This window comes from Rhinolophus sinicus, chromosome 16 (genome assembly GCF_057876585.1).
Source record: "Rhinolophus sinicus isolate RSI-liver-muscle chromosome 16, RSI-T2T, whole genome shotgun sequence".
NCBI lineage: Eukaryota > Metazoa > Chordata > Mammalia > Chiroptera > Rhinolophidae > Rhinolophus > Rhinolophus sinicus.
In genome coordinates this window covers 89,918,448-89,944,628 of record NC_142516.1, presented here as the reverse complement: position 1 = coordinate 89,944,628, position 26,181 = coordinate 89,918,448, and the positions used below count along the sequence as shown (strand labels likewise).

Genomic DNA, 26,181 nt, shown 5'->3' with positions numbered 1-26,181 from the left:
CGGGAGTCCAGGGGGCGTGGTCTCCTCGGGGAGCCAGGAGCTTCTCCTCTCACAAGGGGCTGCCTGTCAGTTCTGGGTTCCCACTGTTTTCTCCTCCAAACGTATCTCTCACCCCTCTGACTTCATCCTTTCTTCTGTTCAACCTTCTCAAACTGCTGCTGTGAAGACGCTGCCCTCAGGTGACTTAGGCTGCTGTGATGTCCCGTGCACTTCTGCCATTCTGGCCTTGTTGATGCCATGAATCCCGGGCCACCATGACATCAGGACCATTAAGTGCAGCCTCTGCCAAGTCTCTCCTCCATCTCTGCTTGCCTCCGAGACCTCTACTGCATCTCTTTTTTCTTCATTATTTGTTTTGCCTTTCCTTGTCTTTTGTCTCTGTCCCACCCCACGAATTCCTTAAATGTGCCAGCCGTAGTTATGAACCCTTGCTTACTCTTCTTAGCGGCTTCTGAACAGATCAAAAGTCTTTTTTTTTCTTTTTTCTTTTTTCTTCCCTTGCATGAACCACAGCCTGGCTAGTCCATACAGGGTCTTGCAAACTGGAAACCAATGTCACCCCTCACACACACTCAGAGGGTTGCAGTACCGGGTATGGCCAGCAGATGGCAGGCTGGATTTCAGCCCCTCAGCTCGGCACTTGAGTGGGGCATGTTGTACACACAGCTGTGTGTGTGGACGCCTTCAGATTTCCCGTTATCCCCAAGCACACGTAACAATTATAGAACTAGAGAGACGAAGGGAACTCAATTTCCGATTTCTGGTTAAAAGTTGATTTGTATACTTGCCTGTCTTTGGTCGTGCAAATTCCTGTCTGTTTCTATGTCGTGCTCTAACCTTTTACCGTCCAAATTTCATCAAATGTTGGCAGGCAGGGAGGCAGCAGAAGGAGAGAGAAGCATGCCGTGTTAGGAAGAGACTCAAAGACAGTCAGCATCATGGGAGTTAACTGGCCCTGTGTGCTCTGTTTGAAGCAGATAGTGACTGAAAATGGCACTGCTGGGAATAATACTTGGTCCAAGGATGAGGTTATAAGTGAAGATTTACTGACGTGGAAATATGGTTACCTTATAGTTTAAGAGAAAATTAGTTTTAAAAAGAATATGTACAACACTGCTCCTTTTTCTTTTTAATGCCTAGAAAATAGTGACGATTATACACTAGTGTTTCATTGTCGTTTACTCGCAGTCATTAGATTATGGGTACCTTTTATTTTCTTTTTACTTTCTTCCAAGTTCCTATTTTCCTACAATGAAAATGCTTTTCTTGAAGTATTTTCAGAAAAGCATTTTTCTAAACTTTACTTTTAATAACGCAGAAAACAGCTGCCACTGATAATACAAGCGGAAAAAATAGAAAAGAACAACGTAGTTCCAACTTTGAATAGATTTGAATGGTGGATGACTAAATGGACAGACAAGTTAGAATCCTGTAGGACTTCTTGAGAGGTGGAGTTCTGTTGAGTATATCATGATAGAGGGACAAAGATTTGGTTGGATTGAGAGTGGCCCTCTAGCCACCTTCAGGAAGAGCCGTGGCAGACGGGAAAGGCAAGAAAATAAGGAATTATATAAAAAGTGAAAACACTGGGATCATCTGCCTTCAATAATTTCAAATTCAGGGAGCTTTCATTTAGGTAATAGAAAAGTAAACTCTGTTTTTCCACCTCGAGGCCCTTCTTCTGACCCATGTCAGGGAATGACAAACCAACAGGCCTGGGTTCTCCCTGAGTGTTACTGGTGCTGCTCTCTCTCAAGTTTTGCAATTTACTTTTAGTGAAACCTATTAGAAGGCTGAGTGGAGGAACTAAGGTTGTGTCTGGGATTAGCTGGGGGCTGGAGGGGCTCTCCGGCTGAAGACAGAAAACAATTGGCTGCCGAAAGATAAAAATTAATGTTAGAATCACTCTAACATTAAAACAGATTGAAGTTTAAGAACAAACTACCAGAAAGCTACCATTTAAGGTCAATTTCATTGTTAAGGATTCAAGAGCAATGTCTTATTTAGAATGTTCTAAAGTCTATTTTAAATAATGGTTACTAGTGAATATTTAAGTTTGGCTGTCATGGTAATTTTTTCTTACTGTAGTTACTAGACTATTCAGGCTCAATTTTGTAGTCCTGAGCAATACTTTTCCCTCTGTGGAGAGGGGTCATCTCCTCTTGTCCCTCGACTGTCCTCCCAATTACATGCAAGTCCCATATAGGGTGTCACTTCAGCGAGTGAAGCCTTCCTTTACTCCTCTCTCCTTTCCCCATCCCCTGGGGTCCCCAGCACACTGCAGTTGCATCTGTTATACTTGTCACAGTTAGAATTACTTGTCTCAGTGTCTGTCTACCTTGGAGAGGGCAGGTACCAGTGTCTTACCTTGACTCCCTGGCAGCTGGTACCCCTGCTAGCACAAAATAGGTGCTCAGTAAATGTAGGAAGAATGAACGGAAACCTTTTTTTGTTCATGGAAATTTTAAATATACAGCATCTGATTCAGTGCCATTGGTTGTAACATGACCTGGGAGGTAGGGCTGGGCTGTGGAGGACACATTTAGGTTTGGATTTTTTTTTTTCCCATCAGTGTATTAGATCAATCCCTGTGGAGCTTGTCTGCAATAATAATAATACGAATGTGTGCTTTCTGTTTGGGTTTTTAATATTACATTTAGCCTTAAGAACGTTCTCAGATGCCATATGATTGAGAGCAATAATAGTGGCAAAGTAGGTATTAATAAAACACGCTGGAAACGAAATACATTTCAGACATGTAGTCTATTAATCTCTTGCCACGTCCTCGTCATCTCGTCATGTCTGTTTACTATTTTCCTGTGAGTCTGAATATCACAGTCCCCTGTATCTGGGTGGATTTTGGAAAGGGGAGAGAGGAGGTAATTGCAAAAATAGTTTGGCTTTAAAAACAAAGAAATGGTTTCTAATGGCCCAGAATGGACATCTTTCGGAGTGTCTCACTCACTGTATTTCCTTCCTGATGCTCCTGTTAGAATATCATCATTGTATCGCACAAAGCCACCAAATTACAGGATGTGTTCATATGGAAGTCAGGGAGGACAAAACTGAGTTCCTGTCCCTTAAATATCACCTGCCTATGTGGCTGTAATGTCCCTGGCAGATCTAGCTTCTCAATAGAATAAAAAATAAACCCAGACCTCACCTCATCCGTAGGTAAGATTAGAAAGAACCTCAAACTATTTGGGGGACCTAATCCCACTCCCAGCTCTGCCACTCGACTGTGTGACACTAGACATGGCATTTCCCATTCCTTTCAGCTCTAATATTCTGTCAGAGTTTGGGGGGTTTTGTTTGTTCACATGTAAAACTAACATAACACCATAAAGATGTATGTTATACATTATACCAAGATTCTCAGATATAAAAAATAAATACCATGCAATGTTGTTGTCTTTTTTCTAGCATAACTTACAAAGAACCTGCTGCAGTTTGGGGGCATGCTAATTCCCCCACCACAGGGCAGGGTGGATTTCTCATGGATGAGATTCTAGAACTCAATAGCCAGGACATCTCCTTGGGGAAGGCCAGTGTCAGGGCTGGAACCATTTTCTGATTGAATATTTTATTATTTTGGTTAAGGATCTGTGTTGGGTATTTGGGGGCTAAAAATGTATTCATTTGGGCACTGACCCGGGCACAGTGAACCAGACTCCACCTGAGTTTGTTTGGGTTTTCCTCAGGCCGACACAGGAACTTTCAGGAAATATTACAGGTTTCAGGAGGAATGTGAACTATGGAGTGAGGCTCATCCTTACGCTGTCACTTACTAGTTGTATGACGCCAAGGGAGTCACTGAACCTCTCTTAGCCCCATTGCTTGTGAGGATTAATGGGCTGATGTATAAAAGCCATAGGACAGTTAGACACTTGATCAGATGTGCTCTCTGGGGAGATAGTCTAGGTCCCATGTGGCATTTACTCTTTCACTCTTCAAAAGCTCAAATGGCACATTTCAGTGCTTTGTCTCGGGGAACTGTGCCCTTTGGCACAGAAAGGAGTTCCATCTCGGGACCTTTTTTGTCTCACTCCCATTGAAGTAACCTTATAACTTATTGATGTGACAGACACGCTGGGAGGACTCATTTGCTGATCAACATTGCCCGTCAGCAAAGAGAAAAGCCGCATTTAAATAAATATATGAGCACCCCCACGTTGGGAAATGACAGTCTAGGAAGAAACTGCGCACTGCGTGGTTATTTCAAGCAAATATTCACTCTACTCGCATCTCTCCCTCACTCCCCCCCCCACACACACACACATATATACACACACATTGAAGACCTATACTCATTCGGTGTTTTTATAAAGATTTTTAAAATCGTTTTTTCTAGTCTCTACGTTAAAGCTCGGCCTTTACAAACGGGAATTATTTTGCCTTTCAGAATATTCAGAAAAGGTTCTGCTTCCTGACCTGTGACGCGGCCAGTTACCTTGGAGACAACCTGCGGGGGATCGGCTCCAAGTTCGTCAGCTCCTCGCAGATGCTCACGTCCTGCTCCGAGTGCCCCACCCTGTTTGTGGACGCTGAGACCGTGAGTGTCCCAGGCTGCGGTGGGCCCACGCCTGCCCGGCTGCGGGGTGGACCCCGGGAAGCTCGTGTTGTGGTTTGTTTGAGAGGCACTCACGTTCGTGAGCAGCGCTGGGTTGGGATGCGACCCCCAAAGGCCCAGTGGATACAGTGAGGATGGTACCGTCCATGGTAACAGCCCAGGCCAAGGCGAGTTGTCTCAGAGAATCGCGGGAAAGCCACCCCTCTCCGATGACTGACAGCTGTATGGTGAGCCCGCCCTCCAGGGCTGACCTAGCCAGTGCCCACGATACCAGGCTGCCAGCCAGGTCGGCCTCCAGAGACAACATGTCCTCATACTCCGTACCCCCAAGTCTCAGGGAGACACTGACGGCCAACTATGAGATTAGAGGGTGATTAAGCAGCCTCTAGCTAACTCTGAGTCGTGACTTTATGAACATAACTCTAACCCTGCAAGACTGGCGAGCCATCTGAGTGCAGGGGTGTGTTACCGCCCTTTAGGTCCCCTGTGGATCACTCAACTACCTCACATGCTCAGTGACTGCTGAGATTTGCAACCAATGGTGATGTGCTTTGATTTTAAGTCTCTGAAGAGTCAGTCTTTCCAAGAATTTTGATTGGTGATTGGCTGTCTGGCAGCAAGGTATAGATGTGTGACAATTAAGTTCTCAAACTTGTTGCAACGATGTTGCTAACCTTTTTTGATGTCAGAGGAATTATTCATTGTGAATTTGTACCAACTGGACAAAAAGTTAACCAAGTTTATTATTTGGAAGTGCTAAAAAGGCTACGTGAAAAAATTAAATGACCTGAACTTTTCACCAACAATTCATGGCTCTTGCATCACGACAATACACCAGCTCACACGGCACTGTCTGTGAGGGAGTTTGTAGCCAGTTAACAAATAACTGTATTGGAACACCCTCCCTACTCACCTGATCTGGCCCCCAATGACTTCTTTCTTTACCCGAAGTTAAAGGAAATATTGAAAGGAAGACATTTTAATGGCATTCAGGACATCAAGATGACAGCTCTGATGGCCATTCCAGAAAAAGAGTTCCAAAATTGCTTTGAAGGGTGGACTAGGCGCTGGCATCAGTACATAGCTTCCCAAGGGGAGTACTTCGAAGGTGACTGTAGTGATATTCAGCAATAAGGCACGTAGCACGTTTTCTAGGATGAGTTTGCGAACTTAATTGTCAGACCTCGTACAGCCTGCAAAATCATTCTATCTTAAATGACTTAAAGTACAGATTAAGTACAAAATCAGTTTGAAAGTCTCTTTGGAGGTCTGTCTTCACACTTCTAGGAGTATTACTGGATGAAGATACTAGTGTTCGTGCATATCTTTATGTGATCTGTGCAGTACTTGTTAAGATTTGTCTGTCTACACTGATATGGGCAAAACAGACATTTCCATAGGAGATTTGGGTTGGCAAGCTAGCATACAATTGCAGTTGATAGTGGAAAAAAAAAATACAAATTGCACAGCTTGTGACAATGGATACCACTGCCACCCACTTTACCTCACTCTTAAGGATGCTTCTCTTTTCTATCTGTGTAGCTATGCCTTTATCCCGGTGTCTCTCTAGTTGTTTTAACACAAATTATTTTCCTGTCTTTAGCTCCTTTCTTGTGGACTTCTGGACAAGCTCAAGTTCAGTGTGTTAGAACTGCAAGAATACCTGGATACGTACAACAACAGAAAAGAGGCTACTCTCTCAGTAAGCTGTGTGGGTCTGTGTGTCCACATTCCGTTAAACCCCAGTGACCCCATACTGGGACCCCTGGGAGGCTTGTCACTATCCTAAGAGAGGCACTTCTAGGAGAAGACAGACTTCACCTATTCCTGTTAGGGATTACATGCCCAGCTTAATCAGGGTAGAGCTGTCCCTGGTGTGGATTATATGCAAATGACATCTATAAAGGAGAAAGTTTTTCGCTTTCATATTTAGCCCCATAATTTGCCAACCAAGAAATTGGGAAAGGTGGATGTCTGCTTGATGTCCCTTTAGCAGTGTTGTAACTTTTCTTTTCCTGGAGATTTAAAATTGTTAATTACTTCCTTCCATTGTTAGCCTCACCCATGGTGATCCAAGATGGATCTCATCTCTGTTCTCCTTTTAACCACTGTGAGGAGCTGTTTCTGCCTGTCCCTCTTCTCTTGGCTCAGCTCCTGCTCTTTACTCTTTTCTTCTAGATCTACATTGAGAAATGTTAGAAGTGAGCCAAAAACCCCTGATTTAGGACAAATAACTGTGTAATATCTATGACACACTTCCTATAACATGCAAGGCACTATAGAAAGGGCATGGATTTTGAAGTCTGATGGACTCTGGTTTAAACCACAGTTCGTCTACATAAGGGTTAGTGACTTTGGATAAGGTACTTACCTCCTCTCATCTCAGATTGATCATCTCTAAGACAGTGATAATTAACTTGCAGAATTTTTGTAATATAACAATTATAAATAGTAATAACAGCTGTCATTTCCTACATTCTTTCTGTCTGTCCAACAACCTGATACGAGTGAAATCTCTTACATTAAACCATTTAATGGTCACAACTCCCCTAGAAGTTGCTATCATTGTCCTCATTAGCTAGAAGGGAAGAGAATTGTATTGAAACCACCATACAATATGGCCTTTAAATAGAAATAAGACATGGAAACTGCCCGGCACAGTGCCTCAGACATAGAAGACATTCATGGTAACCTTCCTGGGTTTTGCTGTTATTGATCTTCTCATGACCTGTCCCAAGGGCAAGAGTTCTGTAACAATTCCCATTGTTTTCTACTCTGTAGCTCTTTAACCTGCCATTGTTTTCCAGCTTCTCAGTCATGAGTTAATAAAAGTAATCCTTTCATTCTGGGTGGTGAATGAACCAGTCTTCCTCAGTCAGGTGTGAATTTCAGTTCTCCTGTGCTTATTGTTTCCTGCCCAAAGGGCCCTTTTCACATCTGGATTAGTTACTATCCAGATACTTAAGCCTGTCAGGATCTCTAAAGAGCTACGATAATAGCCTTTCTGACACTGAAGTAGACTTGCCCCCTCAGAAGCCTTCTCCACATGACACAGAGGTAGGTGTTGCATGAGTCAGGTTACACTGTCCAGAATCACCCAGCCTGTGAGGAAGTGTTGGGCCTATCACCCAGTTTCAATCATATGAAAGGTTTCTAACATATATGAATTTGGTTTAAGTTATACATAAATTAGGAATGGTCTGGTGAAACCATTCTTCAGGGTGATGTATCACAATGTTGAAATTATATTTTTAAATGAACATCCCTGAACCCATGTAAACATATTTTAATTTCAAATGGTTCATCTTTAACCAAAGAGAATGATTTTTCAAGAAGCCAGTGCAGCTTCTTGTTTTATTTTACTGTGATTAGACACTTAATTTTCCCTGACAGAATTGATGATAAAATGTTCTCGGGACATGACTGAATTGAACGTGTCTTTTTCTGACAACAGTGGCTCGCAAATTGTAAGGCAACATTTGCTGGAGGATCAAGAGATGGAGTAATTACCTGTCAACCAGGGGACTCAGAAGAAAAGGTAACAAAAGCCTGTTAGAATTTATCTTTCCTGTGCTCTGACATTGTGTGCTGGTTTTCATCATGAGACTTTAGAAGGGAGAGGCGGAAGGAATCATCCATGTAAACCAATAGCGTAAAACAGAATGACGTTCCAGACATGCATGACTGTGTGTTGAGCGATCTGGGGTGGGGGGAGGTCTTCTTTTTAGAAAAGTAGAGGTATAAAAATAACCTTTTTGATGGACATTGTCTAACTATACTAATCACTTCCTAATAAATCTATTCTTCATTTAGAATATAAAACAAAACTTCATTAGTTCTTCACTAAATCCCTTAGTTCCTTCAATGAAGAGTCTTTGTTGACCTTTTGGTAATCACTCTTATTTTTCAATTACTGTTAACAGTCAATATGATATTAGTTTCAGGTGTACAGCTTAATGATTAGACATTTATATAACTCACAAGACAATCCTCCCAACAAGACTAGTACCCACCTGGCACTATACATTTATTAAAATATTATTGACTATATTCCCTGTGCTGTACTTTACATCCCCATGACTATTTTGTAAATACCCATTTGTACTTCTTAATCCCTTCCCCCTTTTCACCCATCCATCCAGCCCTCTTCCCATGTGGCAGCCATCAGTTTGTTCCATGTATCTATGAGTTTGTTACTGTTTTGTTTGTAAGTTTATTTAGTGTTTTGGATTCCACATATAAGTAAGGTCATATGGTATTTGTCTTTGTCTGACTTATTTCACTCAGCATAATACCCTCTACGTCCATCCATGTTGTTGCAGATGGCAAGATTTTATTCTTTTTTTATGGCCAACTAGTATTCCATTGTGTATATGTACCACCTCTTCTTTATCCAATCATCTATTGATGGGCACTTAGGTTGCTTCCATATCTTGGCTATTGTGAATAGTGCTGCAGTAAACATAGGGGTTCATATATCTTTTCAAATTACTGTTTTGGATTTCTTTGGATCAATACCCAGAAGTGACATTGCTGGGTCAGAAGGTAGTTCTATTTTTAATTTTTTGAGGAATCTCCATACTGTTTTCCATAATGGCTGCACCAATTTGCAATCTCACCAACAGTGCACCAGGATTCCCTTTTTATTGCACCCTGGCCAACACTTGTTGTTTGTTGATTTATTCATGACAGCCATTCTGACTGGTGTGAGGTGGTATCTCATTGTGGTTTTAATTAGCATTTCTCTGATGATTAGTGATGTTGATCATCTTTCCATATGTCTGTTGGACATCTGTATGTCCTCTTTGGAGAAATGTCTATTCAGGTCCTCTCCCCATTTTTTAATCACATTGTTTGTCTTTTTGGTACTAAGTTGTATGAGTTACTTATATACAGAGGGTGCCAAAAAAGTATACACATTTTAAGAAAGAAAAACTGTATTAAAATTTTCATACTCAATATATACTAATAACAAAAGATGAATACGATCAAATATACGGTGATGGAAGGAGAACTGACTCTGGGTGGTGAACACACAATGGGATTTATAGATGATGTAATACAGAATTGTACACCTGAAATCTATGTAATTTTACTAACAATTGTCACCCCAATAAAAATATTAAAAAAAAGAGGAATACAAGTCATGTTTGACTTCTGTAATTACAAGAGGTGCTCAAAGTGGTTACCATCAGCATCCAGACACTTCTGATTATGGCAAACTACTGCTTGAGCAATGTTGACCAAAGTGTCCACTTGTATACATGTTTTTTTTGGCACCCCCAGTATTTTGGGTATTAACCCCTTATCGATATATCATTCGCAAATATCTTTTCTCACTCAATAGGTTGTCTTTCTATTTTGTTGATGGTTTCTTTTGCTGTGTGAAAACTTATTATTTTGATGTAGTCCCATTAGCTTAATTTTCCTTTGTTTCCCTTGCCTGAGGAGACATATCAAAAAGAATAATACTAAGAGGAGTGTCAGAGAGTTTACTGCCTTTGTTTTCTTCTAGGAGTTTGTGGTTTGGGGGTCTTACATTTAAGTCTTTAATCCGTTTTGAATTTATTCTTGTATAAGGTGTAAGAAAGTGATCCAATTTCATTCTTTTGCATGGATCTCTCCAGTTTTCCCAACACCATTGATTGAATAGACTGTCTTTACCCCACTGTATGTTCTTGCCTCCTTTGTCATAGATTAATTGACCAAATAGGTATAGGTTTATTTCTGGGCTTTCTACTCTGTTCCATTGATCTACATGTCTGTTTTTATGCCAGTACCATGCCGTTTTCATTACTATAGCTTTGCAGTATAGTTTGATATCGGGTAGTGTGATACTTCCAATTTTGCAGAGGCTGACCCCATGGAGTGGGAGTTACTTTAATAGGGCTCTGGTGCTAGCTGAGTCTGCCCTTTGGTATTTTGTTTGTGAAGGTGGTTATGTCGTGCTCTGGTGTGGTCTGAAGCCAACCATCAGGTATGTTGGTTCTAGTGCCTCTTAGGAGGGGTAATTGTGGTATTAAAGTCTCCCAACTATTACTGTATTACTGTGAATTTCTGCCTTTATTTCCATTAGTATTTGCTTTATATACCTAGATGCTCCTATGTTGGGGGCATAAATATATGCAATTATTATATCCTCCTCTTGAATTGATCACTTTATCATTATGTAATGTCCTCCTTTGTCTCATTTTACATTATTTGTTTTAAAGTCTATTTAGTCTGATACAAGCATTGCTACCCCAGCTTTCTATTCATTTCTGTATGCATGGGATGAATATCTTTTTCCATCCCTTCACTTTCAGTCTGTATGTGTTTCATAGACAGTGAGTCTCTTGTAGGCATCATATAGATGGGTGTAGTTTTTCAATTCATTCAGCCACACTATCTTTTGATTGAAGTGTTTAGTCCATTTACATTTAAAGTAATTATTGATAATATGTGAATTTCCATTTTGTTAATTATTTGGGGTTGTTTTTGCTGTTCTTCTTTGTTGCTTTCTTCTTTTCTTGATCTCTTTCCTTTTGAATTGCTGGATTTCTTTGGGTTTCTTTCTGTTTATTTGTCGTGTGTGTTTTTTGTTTGTGGCTACCATGAGGTTCTTGTATATGCATCTATAGCTAAAGCAGTCTATTTTAAGCTGATAAGTGTTTAAGTTCAAACCCATTCTAAAAGCACTGTTTTCACTCGCTCACCCGTGCTTGTTTTTTACATCATATTTTACATTTTTTTGTTTTCTGTATCCCTGACTACTGTAGTTACAGTTAATTTTGCTACTCTTGCTTTTCACCTTCATATTCGGTTTTAAGTGATTGATTCACTGTGTTTATTACATATTTGCCTTTATCAGTGAGATTTTTCTCTTTTCTATATGTTCTTATTTCTGGTTATGGCCTTCCCTTTTCTACACAAAAAAGACCCTTTAACATTTCTTGTAAAGACGATTTAATGGTGATAAACTCCTTCACTTTTTGCTGTCTCATAAACTCTTTCTCTCTCTTTCAATTCTGAATGACAACCTTTTGGGTAAATTATTCTCAGTTGTAGTTTCCTTTTTTTAGCACTATGAAGATGTCCACCTCTCCTTTCCGGCCTATAAAGTTGCTGCTGAGAACTCAGCTGATAGCCTATGGGGTCTCCTTTGTACATAACTCATTGTTTTCCTCTTGCTGCCTTCAGGATTGTCTCTTTGTCTTTAACTGTTGCCATTTTAATTACAATATGTCCCAGTGTGGGCCTCTTTGGGTCCATCTTGTCCAGGGGAGTGTAAGCAATGGTGCTCACCAGTTCCTCTGGTCCTAGAGAGTCCGTCAGCTCCAGGAGAGCTCTTGCAGATCCCCAACCTTCTCTGTGCTGTCACGCTCTCTCGTTTGCTGTGCAGAAGCTGTTCAGTTCATCCTCCGTTGTCTCTCAGGAGTAACTGCTCTAAATATTGGTGTGTTCATGACAAGGGGGTGAGCTCAGCCTCTTATGCCACCATCTTGGACCTGCGCTGGGAGGTATTTTTGAGGGAAGGTGTTTTTTCTTTAAGACAGGCATGATTAGTAAATGACTTAGGCTTCTTGGTGATTATAATACCAATTCTCCTAGAAAGGCATAACATACACTAAATAGAACATTAAACAGGCACATGACTGGCATGTGTCTCATGAGAGCAGTCATACTCATTTGTAGACACTGCTTTACCAGTGTTTTCTCAGCCCAGGCATATCAAGAGCAGAGACAGATCTCTTCACGAGCTAAAACCAGTACGTCTATTTAAGGATTTGGGTTTCCGTTGACCTCTTCATCTCCTGTGGAATTCATTCTAGAGTGGCTATCACTAGGCAGGTAGTTTAAGTTAACAGAAACGTTGTTCAGGGTGAAGAACTCAGCTCTACAACTAGATAATGCAGCTCACCTTCCAGTTCTGCAGAGCTGGCCTTGGGAACGCTGGACGTGTTTCTACTTCATTTGTTAGATGTGATTCTCGTTAACACACTCATGACTCAACAGGTATTTCTGAGCAGTACTTCAACACGTGACTCTTTGGACTCAAGTACAATAATTGACATTTAGCCCTAATATACTTCATCTTATATTCAAATCCCCATTCCAATTATAAAGGTCTTCTTGGACACAAATGCTCTCAGTTACATATTTCCTTTCCCAGCATAATCAATCCATTACTGAGAAGCCTGTGACCTCTGTTCTTATACAGATTAAACAAGACATTTCTCCAATTCAACTGTAATCCATTACACATAATCCTTTGGGTATAGTCAATCACTCTTTTCAAAGTAATCCTCTTTCCCATAGTGCTGTACCATAGGCTTAAAGGTATTTATCTTTCAAAGCTTTGAAAGATATTCATGGCAAAGGTCCAAAAATCTACTCAACAAACATAATACAATGGTCATCCATGTGCCAGACCCACATATTAGCAACAGGTGAGTACGTACTGTTCATACCTGCTTGGGTGATTAGATGAATCTATGTATTGAGTGGGGAAACTTCAACAGTTGGCTAGATTAGCTCAATTTTATCCTGTTTTGTTTTAACCAGTGACTTTCAGCGATGAAATAAGAAAATAATGGCTAATATGATGAAAATAATAGTTAACATAGTACACTGTGGCTTATCTTCTGTCATGTCGAAAATGTCTCAGATTTTTACCTGACTGGCTAAGTCATAAGCATGGAACTCATTTCAGAGAAGAATCCACAGAAACAAGAATGTCTAAACTATTGTTAATGAATAAAAATTAGGTTATTCTGGGCTTTTAAGCTACCCTGTCTAATTCTTAACATCTTGGTTTCTTGACCTTTCTTTCTCATTTTGAGAAAATATAACTCTAAATCCAATATATAGAACAAGCCATATCAGGAGTGCAGGAATAGAGCTGGAAAATCCTTGTGACCAAATAAAACAGTGACATTTTCACACAATTTCAAAAGAACCTTAAGTCACCAAAACATAAATACATTTATAATAAAGACTTCTAAAGAGATTATATTTTAAAAACCGGATACAGGAAAACATTAGCACAGAGGAGGAAAAATAGTCTTAACATTTTCCATAAAATGGCCTCCTAAAAAGGCATTTTTCATTATCTTTTTGGAGCTCTAAATGCAAACTAGGTCCCAGCCACTGGCCTAGGAAAGGACTGAGATAATAAATATCAAGACAGCTTTGACTCGCCTACCTAAAAAGGAGAGTTTAAGGACACTGAGAACTGGTGTGCGTCAAGTTGGCCATCTCCCAAGAAACACAATTTTGTGCCCTGGGAACTGAGTGGGAGGAATTCATTGACGATGAAATTCCTTAGCACCAAGCTGGAGTCAAAAAGCCTTATTCGCTTTTATGGAACAGAGATTTTGCTTTAACTGGTATGATGACCTTTTTGCATTACAACCTTGTTTTGGACTATAGTAAAAAGACAGCTGTTTTCTTCACACAAGACCATGTAATTTACTTAGCCCTTGCTTTATTCCACACTTCTGAAAAGTAAATTCCATGGTAGAAGCAGTTATGTGCTAAAGATACTAAACATTTCGATTAAATTTGACATTTTCTAAAAAGTCTTCACAGTGGAAATTCTGTATATAGAGCCTCAAGACTCTGACCCTGCACTCCTTCCTGGCCTGACACTGTATTATCAGTACATAAGGTTTGGTTATAAAAATTTCTAGGCAGAAAGTTTTCTTAAAAAATAGTAAATACCTCAGGTTGTGTAATCCATATCACAGGATTAAAGGCATTTATCTTTCAAAGTTTGAAAGATATGCATGGGCAGGGCCCAAAAAACTACTCAATAAATATAATAGTCAATATGCCAAACCCCTGTGAGATTAGAAACAGGTGGCAAGCATACCCCCTTGGAAGACAGGGGCATGGTACTGGGGTTGGCGGTGGTGGTGCTTTTTGTTTGAAGATACTACTAAATAATTTGACGATTTAATTTTTTTATGCACCGTACGTTATGTTAAGTGCAATACATTAAACTGATAACCCAGAGAATTTTTTGGAAAAAGCTTTAAGAGAGAGTGGTTTTGTTGTCAAGAATTTGAACCTGAGTTAGATAGGTCCTCATATATTTTGAAAACCCAGAGCCAGATGTATTTACCTATAATTAAGAATGGCCAAGTTGATTTTTTTAAATATTGTGCCAGGTTATGGTTGTCTTTCCACATACCCAAACTTTTCCTTAAACCAAATCCTATGGTTATGATATGGAGACACCAAAAAATGGTAGCCATAGTTGAACATGGCCCAGTTAAAATTTACATTACTGTAGACTAACCATCAATTCTATATTACTTTTTAAAATTGCCTACTGGGAAAAATATATTTTAAAAATGCAAGAAAATTACTTGTCATATCTCACACTTGTTTGGGAATATACAATGTTTAGTCCTTTGAAATAACAATACCTAGCAGTACTATAAAATACCCTCCAGGCAGAAGGCAGTCTGACTAAGGAAAATGCCACTAAGACTGTTCATTATATTCTATGTTAACTGAATAGTCATAGTTTAGTAGATATGAAGCAAACCAGAGAAAAGACTCTGCCTTAACTAACATTCAGCAATAGTATAATTTGTTTGGGGCTATAGTTACTCGCACATAACTCAGTTGGTCTCACAGTTCTAGGTTCACATATTATTCACATTTAAACACTAAAATCTTCAAGCAATAAAAGTTTTGACTTCTGGTGTCCAAGACTGACAAAATCTAAACCAACTAACCACAGAATCTAAACGATTACAAATTCTAGTTTTCAACAACATGTTTCCCACTAGAGCTTGTTTTTAACTGGGCCGCTGTGCATGCCGAATGGGTACCACATTTGCAAGCATTTATCGAGTTTGGGCAAGCAATGCTAACCCTGCTGATGGCCTGCTCGCGGAAGAGGGCCGTGCTTTCCGTTGCACGCAGACACTGACCCTGTGCTCTCTTTCCTTTCCTGTTTCCTGTGCCATGCTTGCTGTGTAGCAAATGGAATCTCTGGCAGTAAGTTAACTTTCTTTCATACTCTCTGTCCATTTGAGGCATGGACCCATAACAAATCTTATTTTTATGGTTACTATTGTATCTCTTAGCATGTTTCCCCTTTTACCTTTCATTTTATTTTATATGTAGACTGAGACATGCCATTTGTTAGTAGCATTCTGGGCTGCTTTCGTCCCAAAGTGGAAACCTACATTGCTGTGAAGTCTCATAGTATCAGGGGAGTATTTCAAGTAATAATTACCGTTATCTGACATTCAGGAAATTCACAGTTTTCATAGCTAGGTTTCACCCTAAATCATGAAGGTAACATTATTTTTTAAATAATACTTTTTATTTATCTGCTAGTCTCTGGCAGTTATCTTGTATACCAGATTTTGAAAGTTTCTAATAACAAAAAGTCTAAATGATCATTTTACTGAAACAACCAAAGATCTAGTTTTGGGTAACTAGTGAGTGTAAACTTCAGCTGGTTACCAGCGTTGAGAGTTCAGATAAATCTAAGTAGAATTTGTTTCCCCCTAAAGGTCAGTGAAAGGAGAAAAAGAAACGTGATTAGCTTAGTCATAGCACGAACTTCAGTAATTTTTAAAATTTAGAATCAAAACTCTATTAATAGAATGCTCCTCAAACCTAAATTTAAATTCTTGTAATTTCTCTCCTTCGACTGATTTGGGGGGACAATTTTCAGTCACCACAGAAGCCCTTGATTCTGAGCTGAGTTCTTCCTAGTCAATCAGAAAAAGGAAGGCCCTGTTCATCCTCATGTAACCACATTTGAAAACTGAGCAGTGAGGGGTACTTTAGGCCCCTTTCATGGGTGGCTGCCAAGCCGGGAGATTCTCCCTGGTGAAAGCTGCTCTCTTCTTTCCACAGTATCCCAGCCACTACCTAGGAGCTAACCCGTTCTTGGAATGAAACAGGGCAATATTTAGAGGCCGTTAGGAGCACATACAGCTCAAAGAGTAGTATGAGCACTGGTGTTGGAATTACTCATTATTTATTTCCCATCATAGCTTACATAAGCCGTTTAACAAAGACATTTTGACTTCCGGAGGTATCTATAGGGCTTAAGGGCCACTACTTATTAATGTTCTTTCCACAGTTTGTTTTTAATGTTTTCATAACTTTTCCTTTTTGTAAGCATGTTTGGGCCTCTTTTTATATCTCTTTAATTCAACAAATACTTACTGAGCCTTGAGCAGAAGCATCGTCAGTAAAACTGACACAGCGCCACAAAGGGTCACGCGACTGTTGTGTTTACACAGACTTCAGAATGAATATCTGCTCCCTAAATGCAGTCAGAATTGTCACATGGAGTAATCTCCCAAGTGTCTGCTGGAATTATAAACTTAACACCTACAATGACTTAATGTTTTGCCCTTCAAATATACTTTTAATAAAAAGAAATTGTTTTTACAAATAATTTACAGCTTAGAAAAATTAAGACAACCATGACCATCATTTGCAGATATGTAATTGGCAAATAGAATGGAAATTTGTCGATTCACTCAGTCCCTTTATAGCTACTACACCTCTAATTAGTAATCTTCCAGGAGCTATTCTATGTTATATTGTGAATTTCTCACTGATATTTATTGACTGGATCTTGTTGCTCTGTTTTATTTAAAATAATAACAGCTAGTTATGGTTCCTTGATTTTTTTTTTAAATTGTCTCCACCAAGATTGCACTGTTATACAAAAATGGTCCTTAATAACTAATTTCTTCCCATGCAAATTCTCTCTTTAGCAATTGGAACTGTGTCAGAGATTATATAAGCTACACTTCCAGCTGCTGCTGCTTTTTCAGTCCTACTGTAAGCTCATCGGCCAGGTGCACGAAGTCAGTTCCATGCCAGAGGTGAGCCCACACACCTCCCAGCCCCGAGCACTGCCATGAAAATCGTTCCTGTGTTCTCCCCAACCTGCTACCTCTACTCCCCCATCTATAACTGTCCAAGTGATTTTATTCCCACATAATTCTTTTCCTCAAGCACAAGTCTTAAATGTGCCTTGCATTTGGCAGGGCCAGGACTGGGGTGGGCCGGTGACAACCCGGCACAGAGCTGCGGGACGCTGAGGGTGAGCGCCTCCCCAGGTGCTGTGCTGAGGCCTCACCTGGCCCACCCTGATCCGGGCTCTGGGTGTCCTTGTTGGAAAAAGTTCCTGGGTATGGTTTCCTTCTTTGTAGTTAGCTTTTTTACTTGCTTTTACGTTGAGATAAGAAGGAAATAACTATATGCTGTTTGATTCCCTTCCACTTTCCTTCCCTGCTTAGCATCAGGATGCTTTAATAGTTCTAAAAGTAAAATAAACGTACTACTTCCAGCGAGCCAAAATGTTCCTAGAAGGGAAGAAATACTGCCACGTAGGAAGTAAAGTAACAGCAATGTACAGAGGATGTGATGGAAGCACAGAGAACAAAATAGGATAGCTTTCTGGAGGAAGTCACACCTGAGCTGATTCCTCAAGGATGAGTTGGAGTTAGAGAAAGTGGGGGCTAAGGAGAAGTGTTCCAATGAGGAACATGGTGGTAAGAAAGAGAAAGGAACTGCAAGTACAAGCAGTTTAGTATTACTAGAGTATAAAATGCAAACCAAAAAAGTCGGAAGATGCTGTGCCTGGCAGAGATATGGAGGGTGGATTTGATGACAACTATATTGGTGACAGGAAGACCAGATAGAAGGCAGCTGAAATAGCTCAGATGAGTCTGAACTAGGACAGAAGTGCTGAGTATGGAGAAGAGGTAGGAAATGTAAGATACTGGGGGGAGGGGATGAAGGAGAACAGAGTCGAGTGTGATACTCAAGTTCCATCTCCAATGAAGTAGGTGACCAGCGGTGCCACAGGTGAGACAGGGATATAAAAGGAGGACTGAGGCAACAGTACCTCCACCCGGTCAAGCCTGAGGCTGCCCACGAAAGCATCCTTGGTTTAATGACATTTTGCAGGCAGTTAAACATGAGGATTTAAGGTCAGAGGAGAGATCTGAACTAACGGCGTAGATGTGACCATCAGTGAACAGCCAGGAGTCATGAAACCAGCCCACCAAGAGCGCTGGGTGAGGACAGAGCCTAGGAAACCTCACATCTGAGCAGGGGCAGAGGTGGATCCACAAAATGACAACCAAGTTACCAGCTTTATCACTCTGTTGGAAAAATGGAAAACGATAGTATAGTTTTTAAGTACACTTCCAAATGCCACTTTCAAGGGAGGTATGAGTCAGACATCTTTGTTTTTGAAAATCTCTTCATAAACAAACCAGTGTTCCTCCAAAGAATGACAAATTGTCAGATGAAAGAGAAGACAGCTGATGTTATTTGCCATGTTAGGATAAAGTTTACTCTTCTTACTCTTCTAGCAAATATTAACAGGATCCTTAGAGTCCATCTTTGCTTTAAAAATATAGGACATGCAAATGTAACTCACATATGCTTTTCCATATTAGAAAGAACAATTCAAGTTTCACTTTAGAATAGTATTAAGTTGGTGCCAAAGTAATTGCGGTTTAAAAAGTTAAAAATAATTGCAAAAACCGCAATTATTTTTGCACCCACCTAATAAGTTGTTACATACCAGGTGTGAATATATGCATATATATGTTATATGATTGTTTTAAGTCTTGTAAATTTAAAGTGAATTTCTCCTTAATTATTTTAAATCTAGGTAAACTTTAAATGCTATACAAACACAGATAGTATTTAAAACTTACCTAGATTTAAAATAAGAAGAAATTCACTTTCAAACTTAAAAACTTATATACATATGACACTCATATCTTATTTAAAAGGATTTCCTCAGTAATGTTTAAACCTAGCTCTGGAGTAGGTATTTGCATTTAACAGGCATCTGTGTGGAAACAAATGGTCCTAAGTGCTTTGGTTTTATCACTTATAAAATGAGTGAGCTGGGAATTAAAAAAAAAAATGTTGGATAAATCAGCTTTCCAAAGAACACAAGCATCATCAACTTGCATTTCAAAGGAAAAAACCCTTAAATTCACATCATTTTCTTTTAAATGCTCTTGAGATTCAGATTGCAAAACAGTTGTCTTCCATCATATATTTGGAGCACTAAGAAATGGTGGAGATTGTTTTGTTTTGTTTTTTATTAAAGTTTATGGGGGTGACAATGGTTAGTAAAGTTACATAGGTTTCAAGTGTACAATTCTGTAATACATCATCTATATATCACATTGTGTGTTCACCACCTAAAGTCTGGGTGGTGGAGGTTCTCTCTTAGGGTTCACTTTTTAACACTCTGGATCTTTTGGCTTCTGTAATTTTGAAGGAAAATATCTTTTACCTCTGAATACTAATATTACCTTGAGGGTTTTTTTCCTCTTCCTTAAAATTATGTCTTTAATCTCTTTCCATGGCATAGAAATAGAAATAGTGAGAAAATTTTATTTTGCAGAGTCCATGTTGATGATTACATTTATTGAGCACTTATGTGCCAAACTTACTAATTATTTTATATACACTATCTCATTTTATCTTTAAAATTACCCTGTGATATCTTCAGTCTCACAGATGAAAAAAACTGAGACATATAGAAGTCTACTTACCAACTGTGGTCCCACGGTACATTGCAAAACTAGCATTTGAACCCAACACTACCCAACTCCCAACCCTGTTTTCTTGTGCATTTTACCTCTGCGAATGTCCTTCTATGTAAACAGAAAACATTTTAAAAGCGGTCTTAATCTTTTCAATAAGGAGAGCATCCCAGTTGTTGATATAGAAAGTATTCAACACATACAACCCCATAACCACCTACCATGTAGTAGTTTCATTTGTCCTATTTTAGTTTACCAAGGTACTAAGCGTATGCTTAACTGGACTTCATACAATTGATTTCTTCCCATTGGGGATGTCAAAATCCAGCCTTCAACTAAATACAGTAAAAATAATTTTTTTAACAGCTGCTAAATATGTCCAGAGAACTGAGTGACTTAAAGAAAAACCTGAAGGAAGCCACTGCAGCTATTGCAGCTGACCCTCTTTACGTAGAGGGTGCGTGGCCTGAGCCAACCTTCACGTCCACGGAAGCAGCCATCCAGTCCATGCTGGAGTGCCTGAAGAACAACGAGCTCGGCAAGGCTTTACGGCAAATCAGGGAATGCAGGTAATTCTACTATTTCTTTTAGAGGTGGTTACAGCAAAGGTATGCCTAATAGTTACTTTGTCATGGCTGGGGACTAAACCACGACAGAAGGGACATGTTGATATTTTATATACCTCCTTCCCAGATCTTACCGTTCCCACACCAGAAACATCAGATTTCAGAACTTAGGTGTGAAGTATTGATGTTGGTTTTGGTCATTTGTCATCCCTAAAATGTTGACACACTTCAAAATATACCTCAGCAAGAGGTCCAAGATGGCAACAGTGCAGGATGACACTGAACTCGCCCCGCCACGAGCACACTGAAATACTCACTATGTATGGAGCAGAGACAACCGAGGGCTATGTGAACAGCTTCTGAACACAAATGAGACAAAGCGATTGAATACAGAAGCCTAGGCAACGGTGGGAGCTCTCAGGATCGGAGGCACCAGCGAGCACCATTGGTCACACCCCCTCCACCTCCACAGGGTGCGCAGGAGCTCTATGGGGTGCTCTGGCCTAAGTGCAGATCTCCGCAGCACATTCCCCACCACACTGCCTCTGAACAAAGGGAGCAGGCAGGAACAAGAGGGCGTCCCACACACACCTGGCTGCCCTGCCTGGAGCCAATATAGCCCAGCAGGCTAGCACCCCAGGTGCCATAAACACCTGCCCAGCTCCAAGTGACCTGCCAAAACTATCCAGCACACACAGCTTCTGATGAGGTTGCTTCTACACAACACAACTTCCTATACAACAAATAAGAAAGAGAAAGAAATCATACAAAGAAGGCTGGGAAGCCAGGGAAGCTCTCTGGGAGCTGCAGGAATTCTTCAGGGCTGGAGGTGCTAGCGAGCTTCATTGTACATCCACCTTGACAGGGTGGGTGGGTGCCCTGGCCTACTGCGAGATCATCACAGCGCATTCAAGGACACGTTGCCTGAGCCTATTTCGGGCCTGAACAAAGGGAGAAAGTAGGATCAGCACGGTCTTCCACATGCACCTGGCCTCCCTTCCTGGAGAGGAGACTCTCCACCTTGGCAGCCCAACACCCCAGGTGCCATGGGTACCTACTTGGCTCCAAAACAACCCAGCACACACAGCCTACAGAGAGGTCAGTTCTACATAAGGCCACTTTTTCAAGACTGAAGGAGATGGAAATAAGTAATTTGCCTGATTCAAGAATTCAAAGAAACGGCCATAAGGATGCTCACCAAGCTTGAGAGTGGAATACAGGAACTTAGAATTTCAACAAAGAGAAAGTACAACGAAGAACCAAGCAGAGCTGAAGAAGACAACAACTGAAACAACAGATACACTAGAAGGAGCGCAGCAGATTAACTTACACAGAAGAATGGGTCTGTGACCTGGAACACAGACTGTACAAATCAGTCAATCAGAGCAGCAAAAAGAAAGAAATGTTTTAAATGAGGATAGTTTAAGGGACCTCTGAGCTGAAATCAAGCACACAAATATTCACATTACAGGCATTACAGAAGTACAAGAATGAGAGAACTGAACAGATACTTTATTTGAAGAAATAATGGCTGAAAACGTTTCTAACCTGCGAAAGGAAACAGACATCCACGTCCAGGAAACAGAAAGAGTTGCAAATAAGATGAACCCAAAGAGGCCCACACCAAGACATATTGTAATTAAAATGGCAACAGTTAAAGACAAAGAGACAATCCTGAAGGCAGCAAGAGGAAAACAAAGAGTTATGTACAAAGGAAACCCCATAGGCTGTCAGCTGAGTTCTCAGCAGCAGCTTTACAAGCTGGAAGGGAGAAGCAGACATCTTTATAGTGCTGAAAGAAAGGAAACTACAACCGAGAATAATTTACCCAAAAGGTTATTATTCAGAATTGAAAGAAAGAGTTTGTGGGACAGCAAAAAATAAAGGAATTCATCACCATTAAAGCAGCTTTACAAGAAATGTTAAAGGGTCTTTTTTATGTAGAAAAGGAAAGACCATAACCAGAAATAAGAAAGTATGAGAAAGAAAAAAAATCACAGGTAAAGCCAAATATTAAACAAATACAGTGAATCAGACATTTAAAAAGCTACTATGAAGGTCAAAAGACAAAAGTATGACACTCAACTCAAACTACAATAAGTATGGTATTCACAAAACAAAAAGATATAAAATTATGACATCAAAAACAGGAAGTATGGAAAGTGGATCCAAAATGGCAGAGAAGGATGCCGAGCTCATCTCTTCCCATGAACACACCCAGCATACATCTGTATTGCGAGCAATCCCTCCTGAGAGACAAGGGAGAACCAACTGAACAGCTTCTATACAACAAACGAGAGAGACTGAAGGCTGGGTATTCAGAGGGCTCTCCCTTAGCTAAGGGACTGTCCGGGACCAGGGTACCAGTGAGTGCCACTGTTTGTATCTCCCCTGCACTTGGATAGCAGACAGGAACTCTATCCAGGTTCTCAGGCCAACCTGCAGGGCTGCTGTAGCACTTGTGCAGCCAGCCCTCCCAGAATTATATCCAGCAGAGGGCACCACAGCACACAAACGGATCCTCCACACAGAGACTCAACTAGCAGATACTGCAGGCACTGTTGTGTGTACCCACTGAGCCACACATACACATGGGCTTGCCTGCTTGGAGAGAACCTGGAATTAGCAAAGCTTGGCGGTACCTCCACACAGGATTGCACCAGACAAAGTGCAGAAGTAGTGGGACGCACGTGAGGCTAACCCACCAAGAGATGGTGCGGAACTAGTAGGGTCCTGCTGCGTGAGCACTTTGGATTGCCCTGTCTGGAAAAAATGTGGAACTAGTGTGGTGCTGCAACATGTGCATTCAGGGCAGTCTCCCCGATACCCATTCTGGACAACAGACAAAGCAACAGGCCGCTCTGTGTACACACCTGGTCAGAAGGGCAGGAAGTGCGCACAGATCAGGCTGCCCCACCCCAACTCCATCGTGAACATGGGCAGTCAGAACAACAGGGAGCCACTGCACACTGTGTACAGCAGGAGGCCAAACCCAGGACCCACTACTTCTGTCCACTCAGCACATGAGACACGGCAGGTGCCCACCCAGAATACAACCAATGTGCCAGAACTGCCCCGCACACAGTTACCACTTTATCATCTAACTCAGAGGAACAAACACAGAAAGTCAAACAAAAGGGGGAGACAGAAAAATAGGCCACAAACGAAGGAACACAAACCCCTGGAGGAAAATATCTCATGAAACAGAGAAAAGTAATTTGCCTGATAAAGAATTCAAAGAATCATAAGGATGCTCAACAAATTTGAGAGTAAAATGAAAGAGCAAGAAAATATAATAAAGAACCAATCAGAGATGAACAACACAGTAACTGAAATGAAAAAATACATAGGAAAGAATCAATAGCAGGTTAGTTAATTCAGAAAAAGGCACTAGCAACCTGGAGACAAAATAATGGATACCACCCAATCAGAACAGGAATTTTAAAAGAATTTCAAAAATGAGGATAGTATAAGGGACTTCTGGGACAACAGTAAGTGCTGTAACATGTGCATTATAGACATTTCAGAAGAAGACAAAAACACGGGCAGAAAGTATATTTGAAGAAATAAACTAAAGGAGTACACCACCACTAAATTAGCTTTACAAGAAATGTTAATGGGACTTCTTTATGCAGAAAAGGAAGGGTTATACCCAGAAATAAAACAAATACAGGAAAGAAAAATATCTCTCTGGAAAAGGCAAATATGTAATAAATACAGTGAATCAACCACTTAAAAAGCTAATATAAAGGTGAAAACACAAAGGTAGCAGAAACACAGGGATACAGAAAACAAAAGATACAATGTCAAAAATAAAGCATGGATGAGGGAGTAAAAATGTAGTGCTTTTAGAATGAGTTTGAACTTAAACACTTAGCAGCTTAAAATAGATTGTTATAGATATGGATGGATATATGTGAACCTCCTGGTAGCCACAAACAAAAAACATGCACACAAAAAACAATATAAAGTAAACCAGCAATTCAAAAGGGAAGAGATCAAGAGAACAAAAACAAACAAGCAGAACAACTAACAAAATGGAAAAAAGCACATACTTAACAATAATTACTTTAAATGGAAATGGACTAAATGCTCCAATCAAAAGATATAGGGTGGCTGAATGGATTTAAAAAAAAAAAACCTAAATCCCATTTTCCAGTCAAGATACCGTGTTTCCCCGAAAATAAGGCCTAGTTGAACAATCAGCTCTAATGCATCTTTTGGAGCAAAAATTAATATAAGATCTGGTCTTATACTATAATATATAAGAACCAGTGTATTATATTATATTATACCCTGTATTATATATTATATTGTATTGTATTGTATTGTATTGTATTATATTGTATTGTATTGTATTGTATTATATTATATTATATAAGAGTGGGTCTTATAGTAAAATAAGACCGGGTCTTATATTAATTTTTGTTCCAAAAGATGCATTAGAGCTGATTGTCTGACCAGGTCTTATTTTTGGGGAAACATGCAGTGGAGTAGGTAAATGCTGTGCTTGCCTCCTCTTATGACATCAAAAGTACAACTGACGTACAGAACAACCATCATTGACAATCACCTGAAGTCTAGCTGAACAGAAGTTCTACAACTGAGGACACACAGAAGAAGCCATCTCGAGACAGGTAGGAGGGGCAAAGAACCAGAACATGCTGGTTCCACACCCACATGTGGTGTTTAAAAATCAGGAGGGCTATCTTGGCTACAGAGGTCCCCCCTAAGGAGCAAGGAGTCCCAGCCCCACACCAGGCTCCCCAGCCCAGGGTTCCAGTGCCAGGAGGAGAAGGCCCCACAATTTCTGGCTGTGAAAACCAGGAGGGATGGTGGCTGAGTGACACAGAGGGCAGCTGGAGTCCCAGGCGCTCCTCTTAAAGGGCCCACACATGGACATGCTCGCTGACAGATTCACTGTCTCTGAGCTCCAGCACTGGGGCAGCATCTCAAAAGGCGCCAGGGACGTACAGGGAAGAAAGGAATTGTCTGGCTTTGTAGTGAGGGCTGGATGGGCAGCTTTCTCCCAAGGCAGAAGTGCTGATAGAATCCATTGTTTCTTTGTTGAGGCCTCCCGCCTCCCAGCGTGCAGACACAGGCGGCCACCATATCTGAGTCTCCATCAACCGGGCAACACTGTTTGTCCCACCCTGGTGATTCCTTGACACCCAATCCCACACAACTTGTAGGCCCTCCCAAGTCATTTCCAGTGACTTTTCTATACAAATGGCCTGTCTTGGCTCATGCAGCACTTTCCTAAAAACCTCTCAAAGGTTCACAGAATCCAAACTAGCAGCAGCTGACCTGGGCATGTTCTGTACCTCATGCTGAGCAGCCCCAAAGCTGACACTAGCAGCAGCCAGCCTTGGTTCACAGCTTGGCCTCTTCCAGGTATCTCCAAGCCCAGTGCAGGGCACAGGCTGCAGCTGAAATTGGCCTGTGACAGGGCCCCTCCCAGGAGGCCCTGGGGGTGGCACACCCATTCGCCAGCTTG

General features: G+C 40.7%; 1 protein-coding gene across 7 annotated transcripts in view; it reads left to right on the top strand.

Annotated features, from left to right (window-relative positions):
* Positions 1-26,181, top strand: part of FRY (FRY microtubule binding protein) — a 433,975-nt gene that overhangs the window by 394,982 nt on the left and 12,812 nt on the right. For 4 of the 7 annotated variants that reach the window (XM_074330087.2, XM_019749603.3, XM_074330085.2 and 1 more), the window contains 6 exons: positions 4,403-4,552; positions 6,174-6,272; positions 8,025-8,108; positions 15,545-15,562; positions 17,311-17,421; positions 20,485-20,687. In XM_074330087.2, coding sequence (XP_074186188.1) covers positions 4,403-4,552; positions 6,174-6,272; positions 8,025-8,108; positions 15,545-15,562; positions 17,311-17,421; positions 20,485-20,687 — 665 coding nt within the window. Of the gene's footprint in view, positions 1-166; positions 3,404-4,402; positions 4,553-6,173; positions 6,273-8,024; positions 8,109-15,544; positions 15,563-17,310; positions 17,422-20,484; positions 20,688-26,181 lie in introns of those variants that run through there. The other 3 variants (XM_019749609.3, XM_074330084.2, XM_074330088.2) reach the window with 2 other exon arrangements.